The sequence below is a fragment of the Lagopus muta genome, chromosome 8 (assembly GCF_023343835.1).
Source record: "Lagopus muta isolate bLagMut1 chromosome 8, bLagMut1 primary, whole genome shotgun sequence".
In the NCBI taxonomy this organism is placed as follows: domain Eukaryota; kingdom Metazoa; phylum Chordata; class Aves; order Galliformes; family Phasianidae; genus Lagopus; species Lagopus muta.
In genome coordinates, this window is record NC_064440.1 from 637,630 (window position 1) to 664,572 (window position 26,943).

The following is a 26,943-nucleotide window of genomic DNA, read 5'->3' on the forward strand; positions in this document are numbered from 1 at the left end:
TCAGATATCAACTGATTTCCATTTAAATGGTCCAAGCAGAGAGAGAGTATCTGGAAAAGCATCAGTGCTAGCTCTGAAACAGATTGAGATGACGCTTACAGCTCACAAGTATTAGAGGGGCAAGAACACAGTTGTCAATCACTGGAGGAACTTGAGACAGACAGCACGCATTCAGACTGAAATACTGCAGTTATCCCTCCCAGCACAACTGACACTCCTACCTTCAACATCAACACTAAGGTAGTTGCGCACTTCACTCAGAATGAAGTTGATATCTTCTTCTGTCGGTATGGGATGGGAGGTGACATCAGTGGGGCTGTCTGTGGTCCCTGCAATAGTCATCTTCTCCCAGGGCAAGAAGAAAATCACTCTGCCGTCACTGGTGGCTGGGTCGAGCAGACCCATGTTTTCAGGGCTGAAAAAGAAGGGACGTGATTCAGAGCGGATCAGGCATCCCCAGGGTCTGTTCTTGTACACGTTCAACTATTACATCAGCACCTTTGCTCCTGTGCAAAAACAGATCACCACAACCCAACCTTAAAATGTATTTCTCAAAGCTTCTGTGGCTAAGGCCTTTAAATGTGATTCCCAAAATGTGACTTCCTACATCAGACAGCAGGACACATCCTTAGTGAGAGCAATCTGGTACCTGCCTCCTCCAGTCACTGGGATTTCAAAGATAAGGATTTGAAATTTAAAACAGCATTTACTGGAAACCCCTATTGTGGAAGGAACAACTGGTTTTAGTATGAACAGACAGACAATGACCTAGTGTCACAAAGAACAGCTAAGGCTCAAACACTGCACAGGCAAAAACAAAAACAGAACTCTGGTTTGTTTGTAATGTGTCTAAGAGGAGAGACAATCTCAGACCAAACATTAGTAACCCCATTTATCAGGTAACTGATGTCACTTACTTAGGGAGCAGATAAGACACCCAATGACTTCTGCAACCAGTATTCACAACTATGGTGGGGCGGGAGGGAGAAGGCAAAGTTAGAAAGAAGAAGTGGAAAAAAGGAGAGAACAGAAACACTGAAATCATAAGCATTATGAGTACATTAAAACAGGAAACTTCCAACGACCCAACAGCCTGAATTCAGTAAGCACCTGCCATGAGAACAGGAACTGAAGCCCAGACTGCCAAGGGATTCAGACCAGAAATACATTCCAAATGCTTCCAGCAGCATTCCTGAACTAGGAACCATCTTTGGAGGGGAAATGGCAGAAGATACACCTCCGTAATGACTAATCAGATGCCAGCACCTTCATTCATTTGTGCCAGCGCTGTAGAATGATTCAGGAGAAAGATGGTAGCTGTTTGCACGTGAAATTTTAACTAACTTATCAAGGTTTTCTGGTAAAAATAATAGTAAAAAATAATAGTAAAAATATCCACGTGAACAAAAGAAAAAGTTGTTTTAATCACTCACTAAACAGCACTAGGAGAATATTCAAGCTGCCCCTTTTTCTATTAACTTCTATTGAAAGGAAAGACACTGACTTTGCTACTAGGTACTGGAAGTCCTTGTACAATCATCTGCAGGCAGTTTAGCAGTCTCCAGGTTTTGCACCTATTGCTGGTACTGGAAGGAGGATACAGGAAGGATCAGCAGAGGGGATAACTCAACAGACCAAGGTAACCACTAACAACAAGCTGAAGGGAGACAAAGACTGGAGGTTGGATAGAATTACCTATTTAAGAAAGCTACAAGCTGAAACACTGAATATTTCATTTTTAGGAAGTCCAAACTGATTGCTGAGGGTAAGTTTGCAATATCTGGAAAGGCTAGGAGCAGCTGAAAATTTCATATATAGCATGTATATTAGAACATTTTTTAGATGATATTTATAGACAGCTTAAGCATACAGTTGGAAAAGTACAATTTAATAGGGGAAGTCAACACAGGTTTGTGAAAGGTAAATCACGTCAGCCAAATGATTACTTTTTAAAATGAAAAAGCTATTGATTTAGAGACAGGAAACGAGAGATTTAATATACAGTATCAGAATATTCAGATAACTTCAGACATTCTCAAAAGAATAATATATATTTTTAACATGATTTAAGTAAAAAACTGTGAAAGAGAAATGAGTAAAGATGAAAGCTAAGCTTCACCTAACACCTACAGACTGAAGTACGTACGATAGGGTGACAGCAAGAGATGAGAAAGAATGAAGAAGCCTTCTGTACATCAATTCATTTACTGACAGTGACCACCAGCTGTCCTGGGAAGTTCTTCTCAGCCTGCCTTTGCTCTGTTTATTCTGTCTTATAGAAGTAACTGCAGAACAGCCAAAAAGAACCAAAGCATCCATTGACAAGCACTTGGAGCACTGCTCAAAGCACGTGGTTTATGCACACAGCTTCTGACGGCAGTGGAACTGGTGTGACCACGCAGCACAGCGCTGTCACCCACTGGCACGTTCCTCCAGTGATCCTTCAAGATCACTAAAACGGGACAGATTAGGGTCTGTAAACTCCAACAGGAGACAGAAATATAGTGGCAAATAGACAGAGCCTAGGAGTCTAATACAGATGGATCAGAAGTGCCTGTTGGCAGAACAAACATCAGCACGCCCACCCCTCTGTGAGCTAATGGCACAGCAACAGCTGATTTCACCGAGCGCTCGGAGCGTGCCTGCTCCTCAGCGTGCTTCTGCCTCGGGAACAGCAGCACAGCTGTACTGAGCAGTGCACAGAGCGTACCACGAATGAGGGAAGAACCCTGAGTGCTGATTACTGAAGTACAAGTAAGATGGGAGAATACGAGCTACAGACTACCAAATTAAACACAACTTCATCTGAAAGACAGATCTGAACTCTTGAGCTTGAAGTCAGTACGTTATTCATTCTGGGCGTTACAACAGGAACATGGAAGATTCCTCGTGGAAACCTCATACGTGCAATTAAATAGAAAACAGGTGACTTCCAAGAAAGCAGAGCTAAGGTTTAATAGAGGGGATATAAGGAAGATGTTCGTGCTAAGGGCAGTGAGGCACTGCACAGGGTGCCCAGAGAGGTGGCAGTGCCCATTCCTGCAGACACACACGGTGAGGGCTGGGCTCTGAGCACTGATGGAGCTGTGGCTGTCCCTGTGCATTGCTGGGAGTGGGACCAGATGGCCTTTAAGGGTCCCTGCCAGCTCAAACCATTCTCTAATTCGAATTTAACTGGAACCTGAAACACAGAAAGGACAGGAAAATCTAAGAGGACTGTAAATACCTGAAATTCATTGAGAGGAAGTTATTATTACTGCACACACAGGCTTCCTGCCTGAGATGTGCTATCAGAACAAAGGTGGCCAGAATCCTCTCTCTTTTTGCAGATATTATGTTTAAACAATAGAAAGTGAAAGAGTTATTGCAGCTACTAGAGCAGATACGTATACTAAAAATAGAATTAATGAGAGGAGGAATACTGGGACTATTAATGAAGAACACAAACGAGCAAGAATCCCATGGGAAGTGAACGCATTACATTAATGTTAGTTTTACAGAATCTTAGCTGTGTCTAGATATAAAATTCTCTTTTATAGAATACTGGCCCAACTCTCACAAATTTTACAGAGGCAAGCAGATGCAATTAATTAAGTCTTATTTGTAAGGAATATCCATCCACTTGGAATCAGGAATAAAGACTCCGTACAACTGAGGTTAAATACCATGAGTATCTCTATGCAGTTCCTTGGATCAGGCTTCCCCACTGAACGGAAATCGGTTTTATTTCATCAGCTGCACTGCAGAGGCAGCACGTGGGCAGACACTATTTTACAAGAAAAGCAATGCCCACACGCTGACACACACAGGGGAACAAGGAGGAGAGTTTTTCTCCACATTAGCAGTTACAGTTATTAGGTATTTACCAAACACGTAATTAGAGCCCTCACGTGTATCAAACCATCTTCAGCTTGGAATCTTCAAAGCCATTCCAAGCCCAACAGCTGATTTGGTGGCCCTACACCAAAACCATGCAGTTGTGCACCTGCTCAGTACTATATGTGAACAACCTTGGATTGATTACAAAGCTTTTATCCTCTTTGCTGTTGCTTTAAAGCAACTGTCAAGTCACTTCCTGATTGTCATGGGAAGAAAACACACAAAAAATAGAGATTGCAAGAGTGATTTTCCACTAGGCCAGAGATGCTTCAATTTTATAGTCTCTGGTCATGTCCTATTGGGACAGCTCAGGCAACAACAACACTCTGTGCACTAAAGTCTAGATTTATATTCACAGAGGATTGCAACAGTCATATGGAAGGCCTTATTGTAAGTGCACTGTATCAACAGAACTGGTATAAGTCTATAAATGTGAATTTCCATTAGGATGCTAATGACTTCAGGAACCAAAGGTAATATTTGAGCTTCAACTGAAACAGCTTACGTGTGTTAGAAGGGGATTTGGTTTGGCAGCAACAAATAAGGAGAGAAGCAGGAATGAGTCTGCAGAGCAAGCTCGCAGAGGGGCCCAGGAGCCTGTGGTGAGCTCAGCACAGGTAGAACGGTCCCCTTCACCTGAACCAGCAGGGGTGGGTGGGCACCTGCCCATCAGCACCCATCAGCATTTAATGGTATTCTGAACTACATGCTACACTGTGTACATGCTGCATTCCGAACACCAGTGGCATCCATCCATACTAATAGCAGGGGCAGAGTGTAATGGCAGATGACTGCCTAGATAGTATGCTATTTTGTAAGACAGAAAGCTTTCTAAGAAGGCTGGAAACTCTCAGGAGGCTTTCTCCATTTCCTGTTCTCTTAACGGGATGAAGAAACAGTCAACGTGCCCAACTCACCCCTTGTAGGAGAGGCACCTTACAGCAGTCCCTGCCTAAAGGCCCTTCTGCTTCAGCAGTTCTGCCCTGCTAAGCCTCACCTACAAAGCCACGAGGCTTCACTCTTCTCCACCTAGATAAAGCTGGTGTTTCAACACACGTAGTACCAGAGCCTTCTAAATAAGGAATAATAATTACTAAATCATCAAGCATGCATTGAAGGCTACCATAAAAACCACAACCACGTCCCCACAAGCTTATTTATTACAGCCAGCAGCAGAGATTGTTACAAATGGTCTGGGTTTGGAATATCGTTACCTGTAATAACCTGGCATCACGATGTGCACGCCCGCGCTGGGCTGACAGATGTTGGGTACTTCCTGATCATCCATTTTGCGCACCGAGTCTGTGAAAGGTCCTGTAGCATTGATAACACATTTGGCTTTGACATCAAATTCCTGCCCTGTGAAAGAAAACAGCATCAATCACGGGCCCCATTTGTTTCCCTGCTCGCTGACACTCGGCGTTATTAATCTGTGAACCTAACTTACTGTAACGCGCATTCTGCTTGTCTGAAGGGAGCAGCTATGGCTGTTCTCAAAAATTAACCAAGTTTGCATTTAAAGCCAGACTTCAGAGGAAGCATTTTGCAGAAAGTTCTGTGCAGCCTGTGAAGGCAGGGCAGGAGGTAGGGGAGGAGCGGGCCGAGCTGCACCTCTCCAAGAAGAGGAATTGGCCGGTGGGCAGTATTACTACCATATGGCACACGGCATTTTACAGCAGTGCCTCTGCTTGACAGGAGGGCTTGGAGGTGAGGCTCAGCCTACCAAAACACCGCGATCCGAGTGAGAAGACTGACACAAGTTTGGCACTAATGCTGCCCCACTGCACTCTGGGAAGACGCTCCTTTGTCGGCTCATCGATAGTTACCATTAGCGCTTCCCGCTCCCACCTCCATCCCCCAGCACAGCTCCGGGCCAGGCACACACCTGTGATGATGTCCCTGCAGCGTGCCCCGCACACGCGCTGCTTGCCGCTGCCCGGCTCCGTCTTCTTCAGCAGGCGCAGCACTTCAGTGTAATTGGCGGTGGCAGCGCCGTACCTGGCAGCGGTGAGGGCGATGGCGAGGTTCATCCGCGCGTCGTTGTGCTGTCCTGCAGCGGGAAGGGAGCGGGAAGGATGTGAGTCACCTCCAGCCATGGCCACGCGGTACGGAAGCGTGTCAGAACCGATCTGTCACAGCTGTCCCTGTCACATCCGATAGCCGTGATGGCTGCTCGCGCCAGACGTCGGTATTTAGAAGACACGTCCTCTGCACGGCCCCACCGTGCTCCCACCCCGCACCCCTCGTCGGTGTGGGGCCGAGGGCGATGGGCTCTGCCGCCCCACGGAGCGCTGCTGCTCCAATGTGAGATCCTACTGCAGCTGCACTGCTCCTCAAAGCGCAGTTCAGCAGTGCCACGGCAGCCCAACACCGGTCCCTGCTCCAGGTTGTGCCACACTATGTGCAAAACCCAAGAAACCTTTCAGGCTGCCCTAAATTAAAAGTTTCCCGTAACTTTCTTTTGTGTTATTATTTCAATAGGTATTTCAGCTTTCCAACGTACGGCACAAAATCATCAGAAAAAGAAATAAGCAGACAAGAATTAATGAAGGATTCTTAACACATATCATTAAAGATTTATTACCGAAATTCCCTCGTTAAAGAAAACCAAGAGAGAGGCGGAGGGACCATGAGGGGAAGATGATTAATTACTTTAAAACACGGGCTTCACCTGAGACTTTTCCTATTTATTATCACCACTGAAGTTAAAGTCCAGGATGCTGGCTGGAAAGAATTACTATACATTGAAGGGGCCAGGCTCTGTGTGTCCCGAATAATTAATTTACAGCAGGGCTAAACTTCCTCAGATGTGGTTCACTTCCCCACGTGCCCGGACCAGTTCTATCAAAGATAATACAGGTAAAGTGATGAATTTGTAATAGATATTGTTGTTGATTTATGTTGCCAGCATTCTGAACGTTCAGTACAAATGGTTTATGCAAAGTCTGGTCCTTCAGATTCTGCCTGCGCATCTCGTATCGCCGCACACATAATCTGTTCCCAGCTAAAAGGGCAAAGTTATAAAGATGGGATCAATGGCCTGGAGGTGCCACCTCCTCTCTCCTCACCCTCATTCCAACCCAGCTGAGGCGATACAGTGCCATCAGTCTTCAAGCACAAGGCAAGCTATGCGAAGTGAACAGAAACAGGGATATGATGAAGCACCGATGAAGAAACAAACAGTAACTCTGATTCAGCTACGCAAACAATGCCCAGAATAAACTGCAGAAAAGAACAGCAAAACAACTTAGCAAGATGTCAAGAAAAGTTGCAGATGCTCCAACACAGCAGATGCATGAGACTAAACAGCCATCTGTCAGAAGTGGCAGGCAAATCATTAAACAAATGCATCAACATTTCTGCTACAGCAGTGTCAGGGAAGGGATGAAGTGACCTTACAAAGTCTATCTCAAAACTGAGCGTTTTAACAAAGGGCTGAGAGTGTTCAACATCTTGTGCACACAGCGAACACTGGGGAAAAGAAACAGAATAGCAACAAGCTGCATTACAGCAGCTACTTTAATGTACAGCACATCCAGAATGCTCTTCTAGACCAGAGCCAAAGGCATGCAGAAGCAGGGCAGCCTGTAGCAGCCCTTCTTTGCTCTGATGCCTGGTTTGAGGCTCCCCAGCCCATGGGGTGCTACAGGGCACTGTTGTACAGGGCAGGAAACCCAGCACAATAGAACCGTGGAGGTGCTCAAGGCCAGGTTGGATGGGGCCCTGCGCAGCCTGGTCTAGTATTAGATATGGAGGTTGGTGACCCTGCCTCTGGCGGGGGGGTTGGAGCTTCATGATCCTTGAGGTTCCTTCCAACCCAATTGTTCTATGGCCCTATGATTAATTGCTACCCAAGAGAAATGCCATCTCTGGCATGAAGGAAAGCCCGAAGCAGCAGCCCTGCACAGCACCCCTTCAAGGTAGCCCTGTTGTACTTCTCATCCATATCCCTCTCATCGTTACTCTGCTGTGAGAAAACTCTTGCTACTGCTTAGCTCTCAGCTGTTCAAGGGAATCTGAGTGCCTAGGTAATATACCTGCAGGAAGAGGACTGGGAAATAACCAGTTGCTGATTAACTACACATTGAGAAATAACAACACTGGTTTCAGATTAATACAATCCACAGTGTGGAGTGCTGGAGTTTTTCACAGTATAAACAGCAGAGATCTGTGCAGGTCTAGATTAGAAAGCAATGAGGAGTGACTTACTGGCTCATAAATTTATCATCTATGAAGAATAATACCTCAACAGTTCGGTAAGATGGGGTCACGGTCCGATGGCCCTTCCACTCAGGAACAGGTTTATTTGTTGGGAGGTGTGTCTGTGCTTTAACTTGTATTTGCACATTTTCCCACAAACAGTGACATTAAAACTCTGTGCAATCATCTTCTGCCTTGACACCTAAAGAAGCCATTGCTGCTCCTCCATGCAGAGCAGCTATTGCCAAGGCACTGCAGAACAGCTCTCACTACTGCACCGTTCATGACTGAGAAAGCATTTTTTGTTGATGAAATAAACCCAGTTACTTTCAGTCACGTTAGTTTGAAGTAACAATCACTCCCAATTTCAAACAGGTTGGAATGCGTTGCGGCACTTCAGCAATCCTTACCACTCAAGAGGAACAGAAGGAGAGAGAACAAGAATGCTGCCTCTCAGTCTTCTCATTTTTTCAGTGAACCATCACCCTCCTTTTGCCATATTCAGGTCCTCCAAACCCAAGATAAATGCCTCCAAGCTTAACTTTCTCCAAACAGAGATGTAAAGCTTTCTTGACACAAGCACTATTAGCACGCTCAGAAAACGCCCAGGAAACCCAAGGCATAGGTGTGTGCTAAGGACAAGGTGACCAAAGACCTCTGTGGGAGGCTCTGCATCATCCACTCCAGGCAGTTCTGCATCCATTGTCCTCCACATCAGTGTCTGGCACTCCAAAGCAAACACAGAGCTATTTCCCTTTGCCCCCCCTTCTGCTCTGCCATGGGTTTCTTCTGAATGTTGTTAGTGATAAATCCAAAAGCTGTTTTACAGTACCACGGCAGCTACGTCCAACTAATCTGGCATTCCTTTCCATAACAAGCAAGCAGCTGAAGATCTCCTAACGAAGCTCAGAGCAATACAGTGAGTATGTAACCAGGACATCCACCGAGCACAGACGTGCCCCATCACCCTGCCCCGGCCAGGTGAGTGCTGCTGCAGTCCTGCTGCTCCAGGCCAGGCGTGAGGAGCTGGTGGTGTACCTGTGGTCGACTCTGTCAGCAGGATATATCTCCAGGGGCTGCACGTGGCAGCCAAATCCAGCAGCTTTGGAACAAACATCCAGGAGCCATAGACAAACCTGCTGAGCTCTCCCCACAACTTCTCCTCCCAAAGTACAACTCAAAAATGGGTGTTGAAATCCTTTAAATAACTTCTGAGAAAAACAAAGAGCCGCCCATCTCATTATTGCTGTTGTCATCTGCTCAATGTACAGCAATAATTGCAGTAAGCTCATTTTCATTAAGGGTAGCCAACACTGCTAACAAGACAGTGGCCTAACTGCTTCCAATAAAGTGACACTTAATCCTCTCAAAAAGAACCAACACTATTCTTAGAAGGCATACTGTCAAAGACATTTGGGGCAAGAAGACATTTTAACAATGTGTTCCACATAATTTTAAGATAAACCAAATGGCATCACTGTTGATAATTTCCTTTTTCTTTTCCGTAATTTAGGAAAATTCTATTTTCATTCCTTCGTAGCAAATGCTGCATTTCTTCAAATAAGAACAGACAATGCTTCCGTTGGCACTAAAAGAATCCTCCCACAGAGTGCACAGTGTACATTCGATTTTATTTTTATCAATGCTGAACCACAGCCAGTAGTGGTAACAAAGCCCACAGACTGTAGATTTGTGACTGATTTGGCGGAGCTGTGAAAGCCACCACGCCAAGGAGGCACACCAGTAGTTCCAGTACCTTCTGCACTCTGTCACCCTGACACCCGCTGCTTTTCTACCCATCCCTGCCCTCTCCTCTGCAACTCTGTGCAGCTGAAAATCAACACCACTCAGCAGCCAGTGACTGCAGAGAGCGGAACTTCTTTTAATGCCGAGAGTGACACACGTTATCCACCTAACTTTCTTATGCTAAGAAGTAGTGCTTTGTTACGTGGCTGTCATGCTGCAGCTGTATTCACCAACAGTGCCCCCAAACACTGCAGCCGTTGCCCCCAGAATTGCTCCACATACACTCTGCAAAACCCTGTGACACATCCATGCTGTCGCAGTACTAAGCCAAACTTCTTGCTTTAAGGAGCAGGCTGGTGGTCCCTGCAACAGACATGAAAGCTTTCTCACCTCGTGTCAATTTACAGTCTTTTCCTATTAGGCTTATCTAATTATTGCTGTTGAGGTCAAGCTAAATGGAGAGCTAGAAATTAGCCATGCAAGAAGCTATATGACAGCCTTAATGCACTTTCTCAAGAGGGCAGACCTTTCTATAGAAGTACATACCAGGCTCCTTTTGGAAGAAAAAAATATATATTTGGATGAGAAACTAGGCAACGATTTTGAATTGCCACATAATATAACAAATAGTTAGGGCTTGTTGTGTTCTTTTAAAAAGCTCATGGGATAACAGCTAGCTAACAGCCTGGGCATTGCTTCCTTACTGGTATCACTGAGCTCCACTTGGTTAACTGGAACACAGCCTGCAACTCACAGGGTAGCCCCTTGGATCTGGAACGTACCCCAAGGCCTGCCCAGATGGGACATTACTAGATTGTCACAATATCGACACCCACTGTCCCCAAAAGCACCATCCTAAGGTCACCTTAAAATTACATGTTATATTCCTACGTAAGTATTGCACAATTGCATTCATGCTGTAAAAAAACCGAACAGCACAAGGAACCAAACAACACATCTCACGTGCATAAAAGTGTTCCTGTTGTGTATATACAAAGCTTACCAAATTTAAGGCTGATGATCTGTAGTTACATACAGTGATATATAATTAAGTTATCGGAGCTGCCTGCATCCACCAATTTTTAAATAGAAAGTGCTTAATTACAGGAACAGTTTTATTACAAGCATTAAAATGGGAACAACATCTGTTGCAGTTGCTGGAACCAGTTGCATCCAAATTGAGTCACTCCAGCTGATTCACGATGCCTAAAAGTTGTTCCAGACTTCTTTCAGGAGGAATGCAGTAAGCCCTTCTCCCCAAGCCTACGTCGAACAAATTGAGATGTTAACTTAAGTTTTGACTCATACGTCAAGTTGTTAGAAGCGCTTTGAGGCTTGAACTATTTCTTAACTCTCTGAATCATGCAAAACTTCAGCCAGGTCAAAAATTCACCAAAAACTAACAGGCTTTCTAGGACACGCAGTATAGACGTATTTGCTCTTGGACTGCTGCAGAGGGAAGAGCGTTCTGACTCAGATCAGTACCACCACACCCACAGCAACACAGCAGTGCCTCGCCAGACTGCTAATGCTGCTAATACAGATCACATAAAAATCATGTTCTGCTTCGCACTTGGCTCTCCGTGTGAATGAAGACAACCAAGCACACGGTCTAAAACTAAACAGGATCACAAGGAAGATGAGGAAACAAAAATGCAATACGCTCCAACTTGCACGCAGTTATAAAGAAATGAATGCATAAAAATACCCTGCTGGAGCATCACCTGGTAGGGACCACAAGCTAAAACTAACTGAAACTACGGTACTGGCTTATAAAAATAAGCCGTGCGCTATCAGAGCATGTTGGGAAAGAGAATTTGGAATTACTGTTCAGTGCTGCTGCTTTGTAATTATGTTGTTTCCCACTTCCTTCTATCAGCCTTCAACTTGTCACCACAGTCATATTGCGGTGTCAGCGTAAGTAAAAGCACAGTGTTAAAATGAGACCAAACACTGTCACTGTCAGTTTGTGGCAGCCGCGCTGAGATGTCACAGCACACAAGCATCAGGGCTGGCCTGCTGCAGCCTGTGGGATGTGCAAGCAGCTCTGCAAGACCTGGGGGAACCCTGCTGGGGCTGAAGGCTGAGGGACAGAACCACGAGGGGCTGCGGCCAGCCAGGAGTGCACACGCTGCCCAGGGACACCGCTGCCAGGCCCAGGCCCAGCACGTGCCCTGCTTGATGAGGAGCTCCGGGCAGCCCCAGCCCAGCCTCACCGCTCTGCACCCACAGCTGCCTGAGGTGCATGGGAACACGTTGCTGACAGCCCCTACCAGCCCTGCCGACTGTACAGAACCAGTGCCTACTAACTAATAACCCGCCATTACGATCACAGAAAACACATGTACAAATTACAGCAGGGTGACATGCTGTGTCGGAGCCTCCCCTCTAAAAGCCATGGCGCACTGGGGCACACCGAGATGTTGGTGGCACATTGTGCAGCTAGCGTTGGTTAAAACCTTTTATCTTTTAGGTAAGGTGATCTGAAGAATTATTCCCCGTTCTATTCTTAAGGGACATGAAAATCATCCTTTGCTTACACGAGCATTAAAGAGCAAAGAAACAAAAAACAACAAACAGAGGCACAGAATTCACTCGAATATTCATCACTCCCAACCCTAAACCCTCAGCGTACAAACAGATGAATCCAGCAAGTCAGAGAGCAAAGCCAATTTAATCTGTGGCTCCCCTGAGGTAAATGTAGTTCACAGTCCTGCCCCCACCCCAACCTCAGCCATAATCCCCGGCTCCTGGAGGTAAGAAAGCACTGGAGTGAGGAAAATTCTGCAGCGGGATATAATGATCCAAAATGACAGGGACAATAATGACAATGAATTTCATGTCTCCCAGTCATGAGCCAGGGATGCTTGACTGGGCTGACTTACACAATTAAATTGTTACAGGTACAGCAGGAGATGCAGTTATCATCCGCGCGCAATTGGGAACGACGCCTCCAGCAAAAAGAGAACAAGTGCTCTGGAATGCACAGCCTTTTGTTGTGGAACTGCTGCTCCCCTAGGTACTGCCGTACCCTTTGACAGAGGGAAAACTGGGTTAAAGATGCAAGCCATTTTGAGCGATTGATTTTATCCCTTCTGAAAACCACAGACAGCCGCGGCGGATAAAGCACTACTTGATTCCAGTCACCTTGCAGGAGAAAGAGAGCCGCCCGACTTTACCAGCAATGGGAAGCGCCGCTTAGAACAGATTCCCCGCTAATGTTTGTAGGAACGGCAGCAGAGAGAAGCACCGTCGCTGCTCTAGGCTCAGCCTTCAGACGTGCATTTCGTTTTGCACGTATTCCACTAGAGGCAGCCCGGATCGCCTTACCAGCCTCCTGGCAGCAGGCTGCCGCTTCTCTCCAGGATTTCGCATACAACTCTATTATATAAAACATGGGACAAAACGTATTTGGAAACAACTGGATATGGAGAACACATATAGACTTTTCCAGGTTGTACCTACACTTAGCGTGCCTGCAAGGCTTCTCTCATTCACCTCCTTTCAATTTTGAAATACCAAGAAATATGGTTAGCGGTGTATTTCACCTATAGAAAAACCCTTTTAGTGACAAACTGTCAAAGAGTTTTCATATCCAGGGAAGGAGAAAAGTCATACAGTTGTCTGCATCTGTAATAGGGTAATACCCCTATTACGGCTCACAACATTCTCAAAATATTAATTTGTCAAGTATGAATTATAAAGCTGTAACATTTCATAATTCAGGACACACTCAAAAACTAGGAAAAATAGCTACAAGAGCCTAAATAAAAAAAAAAGCATTTATTCCATTTTTGACAGCTTAATGAATGCTCTACTCTTTTGCATTGATTTTTGTGTGTGTCGGTGTGTGTGCCTGCGTGCCCAGGAAGGATTTCTCATGGGGTTTGCTGTACACAAGGAAAGCTAAATCCTTTGCCAATGCTTTTTTCCCCCTCCCCCCCCCCCCTTCTTTATGTTTAAATAACCTTCATATTAAAACATTTCAGGAGAGAATAAATACCAAGAATACAAAGAACAGCTACTTGCATCCCAGTAAGCATACTGGAAAGTTGCAGAACAAGACATGAAGCAGTCAGCTCCCCTGAAGCCACCCAGTGACAGGAGCAGTGTCTGCTAATTCCTATTTGCAGAAAGTAACAGCAAATTCCAAGAGCAAGGTCAACAACAACAAAAAAAACCCTAAAAATTTTTAATTCATGACTGATTCAAGAACAAACATTTTCCTCACACACCTAAAGGCTCATCTTGAAAGGCAAAATATGTAAGCAGAGAAGTGTGCAAGCATCTAAAGATAGAAAGAAAGCAATGCATCTTAAGGAGCTCTGCGCCACTTAGAATTTCTAAATAAATATTCTGGCCACTTGCATCTCCTCTTTAATGTTTCTCCTAGTTTTTAACATCATGCACTACGTATGATTTAAATGGAGATTAATTCTTCCATTCAAAATGCTTTAAAATAATTCTGCATATGATCTTGAGATCTCAGGCCAGCTCTCCATAGTGCCTCCCTTCTAGTTTTCCTTGAGCTACATAAATGGAACTGACAGATCACTGCTCAGATAGCAGCCACATTCTTCCCCCAAAATGTTGCCTTTTTGCTATTCAGGAGTATCCTAATACCAACAAATGCTAAATGCAGTCTGACATGTACCCCTAAGAAACAAACTTGTAAGTTGTGGCTTCAAAGAAAACCTTGAATAAATAGGACACATTGTGTACACCCAGGCTAACATCCAACATATGCTTTAGTTTCCCGATGCTGAGACGGAGCAAGAATAGCCTCTGGTAAAGCCTCTGATTTGCTATTGCTGGTACTTCCAACATTTATAATGCACCATCTTTTTTTGCCTGTACAAACAATTTTAAAAAATGTAATTAAGACGACCGTGGCAACACTGCAGAATACAAAATATTCGTGAATAATGGATCACTTGACACACCACTGGTTTGATCAACAATTACAGAAAAAAAAGCAAAGAGCATTGCTGTTTCTTGTCTTTGCAAGGCAGTATTGGTGGCAATGCTAATATCACTGGAGAGGTGGTTTTATCAAATTAAAAAGTAACCCACATAATGAGCAGTTTAAATTCTTCCCTTTGGTGGTGGCAATCAACATGCCCAACAGCAAGGTGCTGCTAGCTGGGGCTATTTACAGCTACAGATACAAAGGCGCTACAATAGAGACAGGAATTATGATAGAGGCACAAACAGAGAACACAAGAATATGAGATAAGAATTTTATTTGTTTCTTACACAGGGAAAACATGGATGAAGAGGAAAGACAAGACCTATTTTAAGATTCAAATGTTCTGAGCATTGTTGTTTGGTTTTTTTTTGCCATGACTTAATGCTCTTATTCATGACTAATTCTGGTGAAAGAATTAAAGTGAGCATAATTCAACCATATCTTTCCCTTCTCCACTTTAAGTTCAGTTTCCACTCCCTTCTGCGCTCCATTCCTTTGGACTTGTTAAAATCCCAATTAATAGATTTACAATGTAGTGTGCTGGCTGACTCGTGTTGACAGAGCACAAGTTAATTGATCAAGATAAACGAATAAACGCTTCATAGAGTAACATGAGCCCACACAGACCATGGGCCATAGGCTGACCAGTGGAGAAACACTGCGGCACACACCTACCTGTCAGGTCTCATTCTGGATGGGGGACCTTAAGAACTGACGTAACGCTGTCATTCTCGCTTTACCCTGCATACACACAACTCAAAGCTGCATCACTCAGCTGATGACACCTCTGCCTTTCAGAAGCTCCTCGGCATTCAGCTGAGGCTTTAAGGAGCTGCACATTTTGTTTGGTTGGTGCTGATGTTAACTGCCAGTAGTATTTCTCTAAATTCTGAAAAAGATCAGCGTGTAACCTGATCTATAGCAGCCCACAGCTTTAAGAGAAAAGCAAAGCAAAGCTGGTAATAACATGAGCACAAACAAATTTCACCAGAGGCAAAACCTAACACCTGCTTTTGAGATCTCACCCCATCAGCCTGGAAGTCCTGCCAGCATCACTGTGTTGCAACAGCTGCCCAGAGGCTGTGATGCCCCGTCCATCCCTGGAGGTGTTCCAGGCCACGTTGGATGGGGCCCTGGGCTGCTATGAAATGTGGAGGTTGGTGGCCCTGCCCATGGCGGGGGGTTGGAGCTTCATGATCCTTGAGGTCCCTTCCAACCCAACTGTTCTATGATTCTATGATCTCTGCTGCTGCACAGATGTTTGCCACGGAAAAACCACGTGGCATCTTGGCACTAAATGTTTACATCTATTGTAACACCGTTTAAAACAATTATTCAGAGAAACTTCAGAGATTATCTTTAAGGTTATCCTGTGACTGTATACTTCTAGAATGCTGGAGTTGTACAGGGTCAATGATATGTCCAAATTATCTATTTCATCAGGAAAGGCTTCAATGGATTATAGATTATAGATTCCCAAGCCATAGTGCTCTTTTGAGAAGCTAATTACAGTGTAATTCATTGTTCTTATGAACTCCTGGGACCTCTTAACAGCCAAAGAGAAGGAATAGCTTATAATAATGAAAAAATAAGCCTGAATTACTTCTGTGCATTATTTACAGCAGCTCTCGTTATGGTACGTGAAGGTTTTCATTTCTTTCATTTGACACAGTTAAAATGCCACAAAACCCCATTAAAAGAATCTTGTTTTCAAATAACCACTTATTTCCTCTGTACCTTAAACTAAAAGTAAGTTTTTACCTCTCTCAGAAGAATTTAAGTCCATCTTTTAACTCTCACTGCATTCCCAAATAAGAACCTATGCACACAAGCATCCCAGTCTATTTTTCACTCCACTGGCCTCAGTGTCAGACAGCTCACAGTCACCAGCATGCACTTGTGCCAGAGGCCTTGCTAATATTACCCAAGCCAGCATGTTTCAAGAGGCCCTCCTACTTCTTCCCAGTACAAAAGCCCCTATTGATAAGCTGATGAATAGTATAAATGAAGTTCTAAAAAGAGGAAAGTACAGCCTCTGTCATCAATTGTGTGTGAAGACATTCCTGGTTTCCAAAAGGTCAAAAAGCAACAACATCTCCAGGTAAAAACTAAGTGGAACCGTGCCACTACTGAGGCACGTCAGCATTTAAGCTATTTATCCATCAGAGGGCTCCTCCAGGCCTGCAAGGAATCCAGCGCCTTCTTGTCCTCCTATCCTTGACATACTTCTGCTTTGATATTACCAAAACGGCCTCATTATGGAGAAAGTTTTAGGAGAACTTTCTCTTTTGGAAGCAAAATAAGGGAAATGGAAAACAGGGAATAAACAATCCACCTAAACATGCTACAAAACAGCATGCAAATCTGCTACAAAATAAAAGTGCTCTATCTTCTAGGTATGCTATCAGAACCCAGTGCACCAAGAAAGCAGTTATGACAGTATACTCCAACTCAAGTCTTTCCAGCATTTAGAATCCATACAAAATTCAGTACCTAAGAACACTGAAGTTCTGTCAGTTCAGGGATACAGCTTGCATAACGGTAGAAAGCACTGAGATGTCACAGTTTGGACAAAGCTCAAGACACCTGACCCAACAAAAGTGCTAATATTCTGGACAAGCAAGACTTCCATGTAGTTCTATGCCAAGGAAACAAACTAATCCTTTACCAGTTTTGTTTCAGACTGCCTCCAGTATCTGCAGACACTGATGGGATATAAACAGGGACTCTGCTCAGAAGACCTGCTGTGGCACCTATTGCTGTGACTCTGCTAGGGACTTACCAGTACTTGTTGCACAGAACAAAATAAGGAGACTTACCAGCATTCCTGCATCACATTTGTGCTCCTGAGTAAGCAGAAACATTTCTGAATGCAAGAACTGCTCTTTCAAAACAAATGCAGCATCAGAAAACTTGCAGAAAGCATCTGTTCTCTCTAAGGCTGACTGTGTATGTATGTTATACAAAAACATATCAGAATCTACTGTAACCAACAGTCTTCATAACAACTCAAGCTGGAGGCAACTTTTTCCTCACATGATTCTGTAACTCTACTCAAAGGTGTTTTGGCAGAAATCTTAAGTTTGAAACTCTTTCCAAACCAGAAATACTACAGTGAACTATCAGAATGACCACAATTGCTTGACATGTAATAACTTGGAAGATGTATTCAGTCTGAGAAGAATTCAGAGCAAATGCTTGCAAGTAGTGCTACACAGAGTATGCTTTACACTGGGGACATAACTTCCTGTTAAATAAAGGCAAAATCTGGAGTAAGCATGGGATTTGGAAATCCAACAAGATATGACTTAGCTGATCTGGAGTAGCTTTTATTGCTCTATCAGTCGTGAGGATGTCCAACTTAAAACAGGCTGAGCAGCAAGTACCACATGTGTAGAGTATTTGCAGCAGGAAGAGCCTTGCCTTTCCAGCACAGCTGACAAGTTGTTGGGAATCACCACAACATCAGGAGGCTTTCACATATCACCACAACTACTAGCTGGAAAAAACAAACATATCCTCTTCTACATCCCATAAATTGCTGTAGTGAGCAACGTAAGCATCAATTCGATAGACATAAATTAAGATGTGAACTGAATCCTTCAAGTCATTCTTCCCTTTGGAGAGTCAGTGCAGCTGATGTACATGTGTTCCTCCCTTCCCCCTCTCCCCAGATACAGAACAGTGTAGTAAAAGTCACGTAAGGGGAACATACCATCATAATAGACAATAGCTCCAACAAGCTTGTCTTTGCGCAGCATTGGGAAGTGCTCCAAGGCTCTCGACTTGCTGAGGACATAACTCCTTTTTAGACACTGACTTCCTGCCACGAGGTCATACAGTTTTATTCCAACCCAGTAATATGGCAACTGCCACCATCTGCAAGAAAAAAATAATGTAACCTCATGGGAAGTTAAGAATTGAAAGCTCACACTTCTTGTAATACTTCTCATAACCCAGCATGCTGCATTGGGCTGGTTTTACTTTTGTACTATTGAACAAGTTCACAACATCACGTGAAGTGAACGTTCAAAAAGCTACATATTGTTTGCTATTTTCAGCTGGTCTCCCCACTGCAGGAAGTCAACTAAATTCAGCACTTGTTTTTTCTAGAATTCAGACTACTGTTTTTTTACTTCAGCCTAAGATGAGGGATCAAAGCTGAGCACTGAAGGAAGAACCAGACTGCTTCAGCACATGCATTTGAGGAGTCAAGACAAGCTGGAAGACCTAATGCCTCCTACACAAGTAAGACCAAATAAATGTAGCCCACTGCTGACCTACGTGAGCTCCAGCTATTACAGGCCTGCTCTGTAGGACAGGAATATGGCCAAACGTTAGGAAGATTCATCAAAAGCTCACTGCTTTGAGTAGCCTGTTCTACTGAACAACTGCTCTCACAGAGCTAAAAGCCTAACCCAAATCACTGAAAGTCTTCCTCAGGAGGAAGAAACTGTCCTCCTAACACCAAAGTGCCACGTACAGTGGAAGGCAGCACACTAAATTACTGCACAGAACACTGGTAGCTGTCAGGACTACACAGTACATTTTGAAGAAAATGTTAATAGCGTGCACTGAAGACAAGGATGTACTGGAAAGAACAGTAAATAATATCCTGGGAATTCTGAGTTCATTCCAGCTGCAAATTCCCTTCCTCTACTCCAACTGTAATGGTTAAAATGCACCAAGAAGTTGGAGTCCAAGAGGTGCTACTGGCAGCAGTGATACCAGGCTCATCCATGTGGGCAGTTCATGCTTCTACAACACTGCTTCACCTCTGGGAAGACAAGAAGGTTGTGACAGGTATAAAGACACAACTGGGAAAAGGCATCTGGAAACTTCTCCAGGGAAATGCTTGCTTGTCGAAGGACGTGCTAAAGGAGAGATATGATAGTAGAGCTTACTTGTAAACAGGCAGCATGATAGGCAAAGGAGCTGATAGGTGAGGAGCTATTTCTAGTAGGTTTGCACGCTCCTGGAGTGCTTCTTTCACCATCTTATACTGAAAAAAATAAGTACACATGAATTTTAAGTTACCCAATTTTGCCCCAAAATGCAACATTTAATGAGAAAACTGTTCATCAAAATGTATTTTAAATTAGAGAAGTCTCAGTGAGACAAATTGATTTCTAAAAGCAAGAACATCAACTTCCACCAGACTGAGGCAACACAAAAGTACATGAAATGTTAATCACATACATAATCACATAATCATTTATTTATCATATGTACACAATCACTTATTTGTCATATTTTCCCCACCCATTTCAGAACCATCGGGACAGCCCTCACTCCTCCAGGTTCTGCAGCCTGACAACTAAGAAGCTCCTTCTATTTTCAAGTCAGGGTTTCTGCCCTCCCTCCCCAACACATCCACAGTCTAAAAGGCACAGCCGTTGGATTGCCTGTAAGTGAATTTGGCAAGAAAGGGCACCACCAATTTCCCTGTTTGGGAAAGCTCAACTGAAGAAGACATTTTCTGTGTTGCAATCCAAAGCCACTCGTGCAGTCAAGTATTAGAAAAAGAAATAAAGAACTCTGATGTAATTGGGATAGGGAAAGTGTCTACCAGCAATTTTTGCTTAACAACCTGCATAAACAATTACCTGCTCAAAATCCAACTTCATGATGGCCTTCTGAAGATATCTCACTCCACCATGGATCAATTTAGTACTCCTGCTGCTGGTCCCTGATGAGAAATCATCTCTTTCTAGAAGGGCTGTTTTTAGTCCTGTGTTACCAGAAAACCAAATTAACTTCTTAAATTACACAATTTGTATGTAATTCATTAAAGACACTTCTCTAGGGTAGAGACAATCACAAGAAAAATTACTCTGTACATGGATAAATTTGTATTCAAAGTGTAGTGCACTGTCTATATTGTAATGAAAAATTTTAGCCTTCTTCCTGAGGGAAAAGTCAAAACAGAACTTAAACAGAAGCACATTAAAACCTGGATATTTCACAATAGAAAGGCATTACAGTACATTATAGGGGCCACGCTCCCTCAAGCAAATTATAGTTTGTATTCATGGCAGGAACAGAATATTTTCATGAATCCCCTTAACTCTTTGCAGCAGAGAGCTCAAACTATCACACTAATTATTTCAACAGCACAGCAGCTAGACAGATAACTGGCAACCCTGCCTTCTCCCCAAAGTTTGCTCCAGAGGCTCCCAGTGCCAGAACAGGGCCCACCTGCAATGGGTGCACGCTCAAGGAAGAGCTTACGGGATTGATGCTTGCAATTCATCCCTGTGACATCTTGTGAATGTGGGCACTGCCATTAGTTGCTCCCCAGAAGGTTTCCCAACAAGATGCTAATACCCCAAACCAGCCAACCAAACCTTAAGGCTACCCCACTGAAAGAAGTGATGAAGTGGTTGGAGGAAGGCTTCCAAGGAAAAGCATGGTGAACTCCAGTGACAGTGGCAGAGCTCCAGCACAGCCTTACTTGTTTCAGAGACTGAATGAAACAGGGAAGGAGGGAGGGAGGTTTTCCTCCATGTAGAAGGAAGATACCTAAGTGCAGCACAAGGCTACATAAAAGTAACAGAGCAGCAGACGATACATCCATTCTGCAGGCTGAAAACCTGCAGCCCTTTCCAGTGAGGCTACCAACAGCCACACGGTTAAGAAGGAGCATGCAGAGCTCCAGAGCTTTCTGAATCCAAGTCTGAACAGCCTTTTGGGATTAAGAATTCAGCATTTCACCTCTGCCTATCAGCCCATCCAAACCCAAGTGTATGCCAGCCTTAAAAGCAACAATCCAAAATTTCAATCCACAGTGTTCAAAGATAAACCAGCTCCCACTGATTGTTACTGTGAAGCAAATGAACTACTTGTAATATTCAGGTTTCTCACTCATAACTGAAGAGTTTGTCCAAATATGAGCTTGCCATAAATTGATTTTACTAGCAAAATTAAACAGCCATTATCAATGTGCAAGTTACCAAATCCCAGCTTCCCTGGTTATGAGTGCCACTAACCAGATAGACCTTTTCCATCTCTGAAGATGTGCAAAAGCTGTTTCACTTAATTATTTTTCTCCTCTGCATTTTCATCCAGGAGAGCAAAGGAGAGCACAATACACACACACACACACTCTAAGGATATAGCATCCTGCCATATACATGAAGTCTTGTAATTAAGACTTAATACAAAATATAGCAACTTCGCTAGGAACTGCAGGAAAGAAGAGTTGATCTGCAGCTTATAATGCACATACTGCAACACAGACATCCATCTACCTGTGCGACCTGCTGTAGGGAACCTGCTTTGGCAGGGGGGTTGGACTCGATGATCTCTGGAGGTCCCTTCCAACCCCTACAATTCTGTGATTCTGTGATTCTTTTACACCCTGTACAGGCAAAGGGCCCACGCACAGTGTTAGCTACCAGACAGCACAAAGCCTTGCAGACACTCAGACAGGTGTGAGGCTGCCAGCTGCTGTCTTTCCCTAGCACAAAGGAGGGATGAGCACGGGGCTCAGAAACGTTCTCACTAATCCAGAACACAGAGTGCCTCAGGAAGAATGCTTTGCATTATAATGCATATTCTGACAAACACTTGGAGAGGGGTTGCAGGCTTGCTGTGTCCCCAGCTGCACTGCAGGACAGGATGCAGCTCTGCGGGTGAGGGATGTGACAGCACTGCCAGCAGTGCTCCTGCACAGACACAGTGTGGGACAGCAGCATCGTTGTTAGAAGGCTGGACCATGGGAAATGCATGATTAACAGATGCTTCTCAATGATCCAGGGCAGGCACGAGGCTGGATTAGGCACACAGCTGCAAGCCAGACATCAATACTTGAGCATAAGGAAACCCAAGGAAGAAAAGCAGCGCAGGATAGCTTTGTGGCCATCTTTCGCTTACAGAACAGACATAAACACAGGGAGGTGGCAGACAGTTACAGAACTTGCTATGGCAGCTCCCTCCAACTGGAGGAATCTGAAAATCAGGCAGACAAGGAGGAAATGAAACTCGGTGGTCCAGCTTTGGGACCACCAGCAGCACAGTGACACGTGAGCCCAAGGAGCATCTGCACGAGCAGTCGGCCCTTGGGTCCTTCCCTCTCCATCTTTCAGGGCTCCTTTATGCCATTTTAACATCTGTTGGTCTCCCAAAACTTCTGTCCTTAAACTAATTATTACTGGTAACTTCCAAAGATCAGAGTAATTTATTTTTGTCAAATGTGACTGAAGATTAATGGATACAATCAGAAATAATTTGGCGAAAATATATCAAACTCATGAAAAGCAAAATTTGTTGTTAAGTGAAGCAAACATAATAAAAGAGCAAGTTCCATGAATGAACAGCAACAACACACAATTCATTAACCAAATGCCTAGGAATATTTCACACTTCAGAAATCCACTGATATAATCAGAATATCTAGTAAAAGGAACTATTACCTACAATAATTTCTCTATGCTTTACAACTGTATTTTCTACCACAATATGGCAAAGGGAGAAATGAAAAGGTCCAAAGTTACTTTTAATGATAAATGAAAAAAAAAAAACCAGTAACTTGATTTGTGGTAGCTAATAATAAAGAACAATGAAGCAGACCTTGCTGCTCAATCTGTTTCAAAACGATCACACCTTCTGGCCAGGTATTCTCCAAATCAAACTCCATGTAACATTCCTGGAGTCAGGTTTTACCTCTTCTGACCTATATCTACATGTTAAACAACCTTAATAACTCTATGACTATTTCATATTTTGCATTTCAGTTCAAAAAAAAACAAAAAAACCACAAAAAAGGAAATAGCAAGGTCAAAAATACAGATACCAATGAAGGCCAGTTCTACTTCATTGGCTGATTCCACTGAAAACAGCAACCAAAAGAACACATCCCACGGTTCTAATCCTTCTGGGTTTTTAAAATAAAAATACAGTACAGCATTTCAACTGAACAGAAGCTGATGCTCCAGCCTCTCCCTCAGAAACCTGTGCATTTTTACCTATGCATCTGGAGACTTATTTTCACCAAACTTGTAAAATTACTGATTCCCTCCAAGAGCCATTGAGTTCGAGTAGAAGCCAAAGTTACCATGCAGGGAGGACAACAGTAGGTGCTCATGCCCTGCATTCCCCCCAGAACCAGAGCTCTGCACAGGACAGACGAGCTGCCACACATCTGTCAGCCAGCAGCCCACAGCCATACAGACATTCTCAGCCCCTTGCAGAAGTCAGGTAGAAAGCATCACCTTGAACTTATTTATCTCAAGCTTTCTGACAGAAGGTTGACAATTAGTTTTCCCACTTAGGTAGCTTCTTAAACCAGTTACACAGCTAATCTCACAAAAGAGGAGCCAGGAGAGCACGAACCTACTGCATGCAGCTACAGACTGAAGGCTGGGAGTAGGCTCCCCAGTACATTCAAACAGCCTTCCCTAACCCTGCAGTGCCACAGGCAGTACAGAGCATTAGCAGAGGTTGTAGATCTCACGTTACAGGAAACATGAGCTTGAGAGCCGTGTGCCTCATTGTGAATTCATGCTTGCTCCATTCAGAAATAATGTGTGTATTACATCCTTGTGCAACTGCTGTCTTCTCTGTTGCAGGCATGCAAGTGTAACTGCAGGTAAACCCACTAAGCAAGAGAGGAGAAATCCATCCAAGAGCAGCCAGCAGAGGGTCAGCACTGATGTGAACTGCATATAAACATTTAGACAATGAAAACTATGCTGAAATAAAATACAAGATTTTTTTTTTTTTTGCCTTCGGGTTCATTTCTGCTCCTGAGATCAGAAGGCAGTTTTATAACCAGGCATTCAGAGGACAAATTCTTTACCTTCAAATGGCTTTTGAAAGCCAATCTGATTAATGATTATAAACCATGTAATCCAAGAATGAAGTCTTACCTCTAGTGACTGCATCTAAGGCACAACCACTTCCTGTTGCTCCTCCACCTATGATAAGAACGTCAAACTCAGGTGTGTTTTTTAGTGTGGAAATCTGCTCTTCTCTTGTAGGAAAATCGCTCTTTATGGGAACAGTCACTGCTTCTGCAGCTTGAACATTCACCAGGGTGCCCTACAATGATTAAAAGCAAAACAAAGATCCGCATTTTATGTGTATCCAACAGCCACACACACTTAAATATGCATGCAGCAAGTCACAGCACTTCCTGTTACCCAGAAGGGAAACTGAAACATTTCAAGTTGCTTTACCTTTATGTAATGATAATACTGTATTAAAGCATTATGGAGCAAATACTATTAAAAACATGCAAGATCAAAAAGCTATGCTGGCTGTCTCTTTGCTTGGAGCTCCAGCTTTGCTTTGCATTCCAGCTCTCTTCCTCCCAGGTTTCCCTCACTCACCATTGCCCCTCACTCTGCACACAGCTAGGCACTGAGCTCCTCTCACTATTTTGCCTGTTTTTTGCTTGTTTATTCTGAAGACCCAAAGGACCCACGTTTTCCAGCTGCACTTCCAGAAGATGCCTTTAAACCATTGCATTTTAAAAATATGCACTGCAGAGACTGGGACACCGGGGTCAGGGTAACTAACTGGAAGATACAGAATGGACCAAAATAAACAGGAAATTAAGGCCACTCATTTTCAGACTATTTCCTGGAAGTTACACTTCCTGCACAAGCAGAAAACAAAAACCCAAGTGTTTGAGCCCTATGCCCTAAGTCCCCATCTCTGCGGGGTGTTCCAGAGCTGTGTGGACGTGGCACTAAGGGACAGAGTCAGTGGGCATGCTGGGGGTGGGCTGAGCTTGGGCATCCTAGAGGTTTTCTCCAACACTAACAATTCTATGAATGCCATGCATCTTCAGTCCAAGCAGCAGATTTAATTGATGTAAGACAGCCTGTGCCCAGGGCTCCTAGAAAGGACAGAAACTACATTCAAATGACAAAGCCCACTACAACCCCCCCAGCAGCATGCCCTGCATGTGCATCTGCATGTACAAGCCACCTTCAGTTTTAAGAACTCCAAGTGCTTCCCTGGCATTTGCAGAGGGAAGGGAATATACACCTGCCATAGCGAAACAGCTTGACTGACAAAAGGTAGCTCTGTCACTTGCAGCCATCTGTTCCTATCTGCAGCTGAAGAGGTTTCCAGCAGCTACCGGCCAAATGGTGCAGCTCCTCTTCAGCCAGCAATTCTGTGCTTCTGGGAGCTTTGTTAGGAGACCTGGGGAGCTTACAGTAGAAGGGATTTTTGCAGGACCTCTGTAAATTATCGGTGAACTCAACCACGCACTGAAGCCTTGACTTGGCTTGAATGGTAAGTGAAATGTATTATCTCTCAGCGTTGCGATAAACTTATCACTGCAAGTGACAATGTAATCTAGCAACCTCTAGGCCTGCCTAAAGAAAGAGCACATTCAAAACGCACAACTAATGACCAAGTTCATCTCAAGCGTGGATCACATAGACTGAAACACAAAGGCTTTTCTTCCACTTCCATACTGGCTAACTGCAACAGTGCAGCACAGGAAGGCAACAGCCAGCGCTACCACTGCCCTCTGTGGCTATTTCCTAATACAGACTATTTCCTAAGTGCTCACCTTAACTTCAGGAAAAGGAATACAATAAAAAGTCAGAGTTCGTGAAGCACTGATACCATTTAGTTTCTTTAAAATGCATTATCTACAACAAATATAGTAAAAGAGAGCTCCAAGCAAACAGTCCCTGGCACAGCAAAAGCTCAGAGATCAGCACACGAGTAACTGAAAGTAAGCACAGTGATTAGCAGCCTAGGAATTGATATAGATATGATTCATCTTGCTGTCAATTAAATGTGAGACTGAAGAAAAGCTGCATACAGGGATTCCATCTGCAATAACGTGATTAGTTTGGCAGTGAACAAGTATGTTTACTGAAATAAGCAATTGCTGTTTATATCTACAATTTCTCAGGCAAGAGTTCCTTGAATGGTTTTGATTACGCTCTTAGTGAGAAGAAATGTAGTTTGGCAGTCTGAATTCAATCATCAAGTTATAAAGTGATCTAGTAATCCATAAGCAAGCATTCTTGTTAATTTGGCTAATGTAAATCTCCAGGTAGGTTCACGGAGGCAAATTCATCATCCCTATTCATTAGAAAAGAAAATGAAAGTAATTAAAAAGCCCAAAGCAAGCTCCGATGCATTATCACATTATCGCTGTCTGCACTGGACTCCCTGCA

The 26,943-nt window shown here is 43.8% G+C and overlaps 1 protein-coding gene across 4 annotated transcripts in view; it reads right to left on the reverse strand.

Annotated features, from left to right (window-relative positions):
• The window catches only part of GPD2 (glycerol-3-phosphate dehydrogenase 2), a 50,444-nt gene that overhangs the window by 9,387 nt on the left and 14,114 nt on the right, over positions 1–26,943 (reverse strand). For all 4 annotated transcript variants that reach the window (XM_048952793.1, XM_048952796.1, XM_048952797.1 and 1 more), the window contains exons 3-9: positions 24,664–24,835; positions 20,401–20,525; positions 19,699–19,796; positions 18,510–18,673; positions 5,765–5,929; positions 5,094–5,238; positions 222–415 (exon numbers count right to left, since the gene is read on the reverse strand). In XM_048952793.1, coding sequence (XP_048808750.1) covers positions 222–415; positions 5,094–5,238; positions 5,765–5,929; positions 18,510–18,673; positions 19,699–19,796; positions 20,401–20,525; positions 24,664–24,835 — 1,063 coding nt within the window. The remainder of the gene's footprint in view (positions 1–221; positions 416–5,093; positions 5,239–5,764; positions 5,930–18,509; positions 18,674–19,698; positions 19,797–20,400; positions 20,526–24,663; positions 24,836–26,943) is intronic.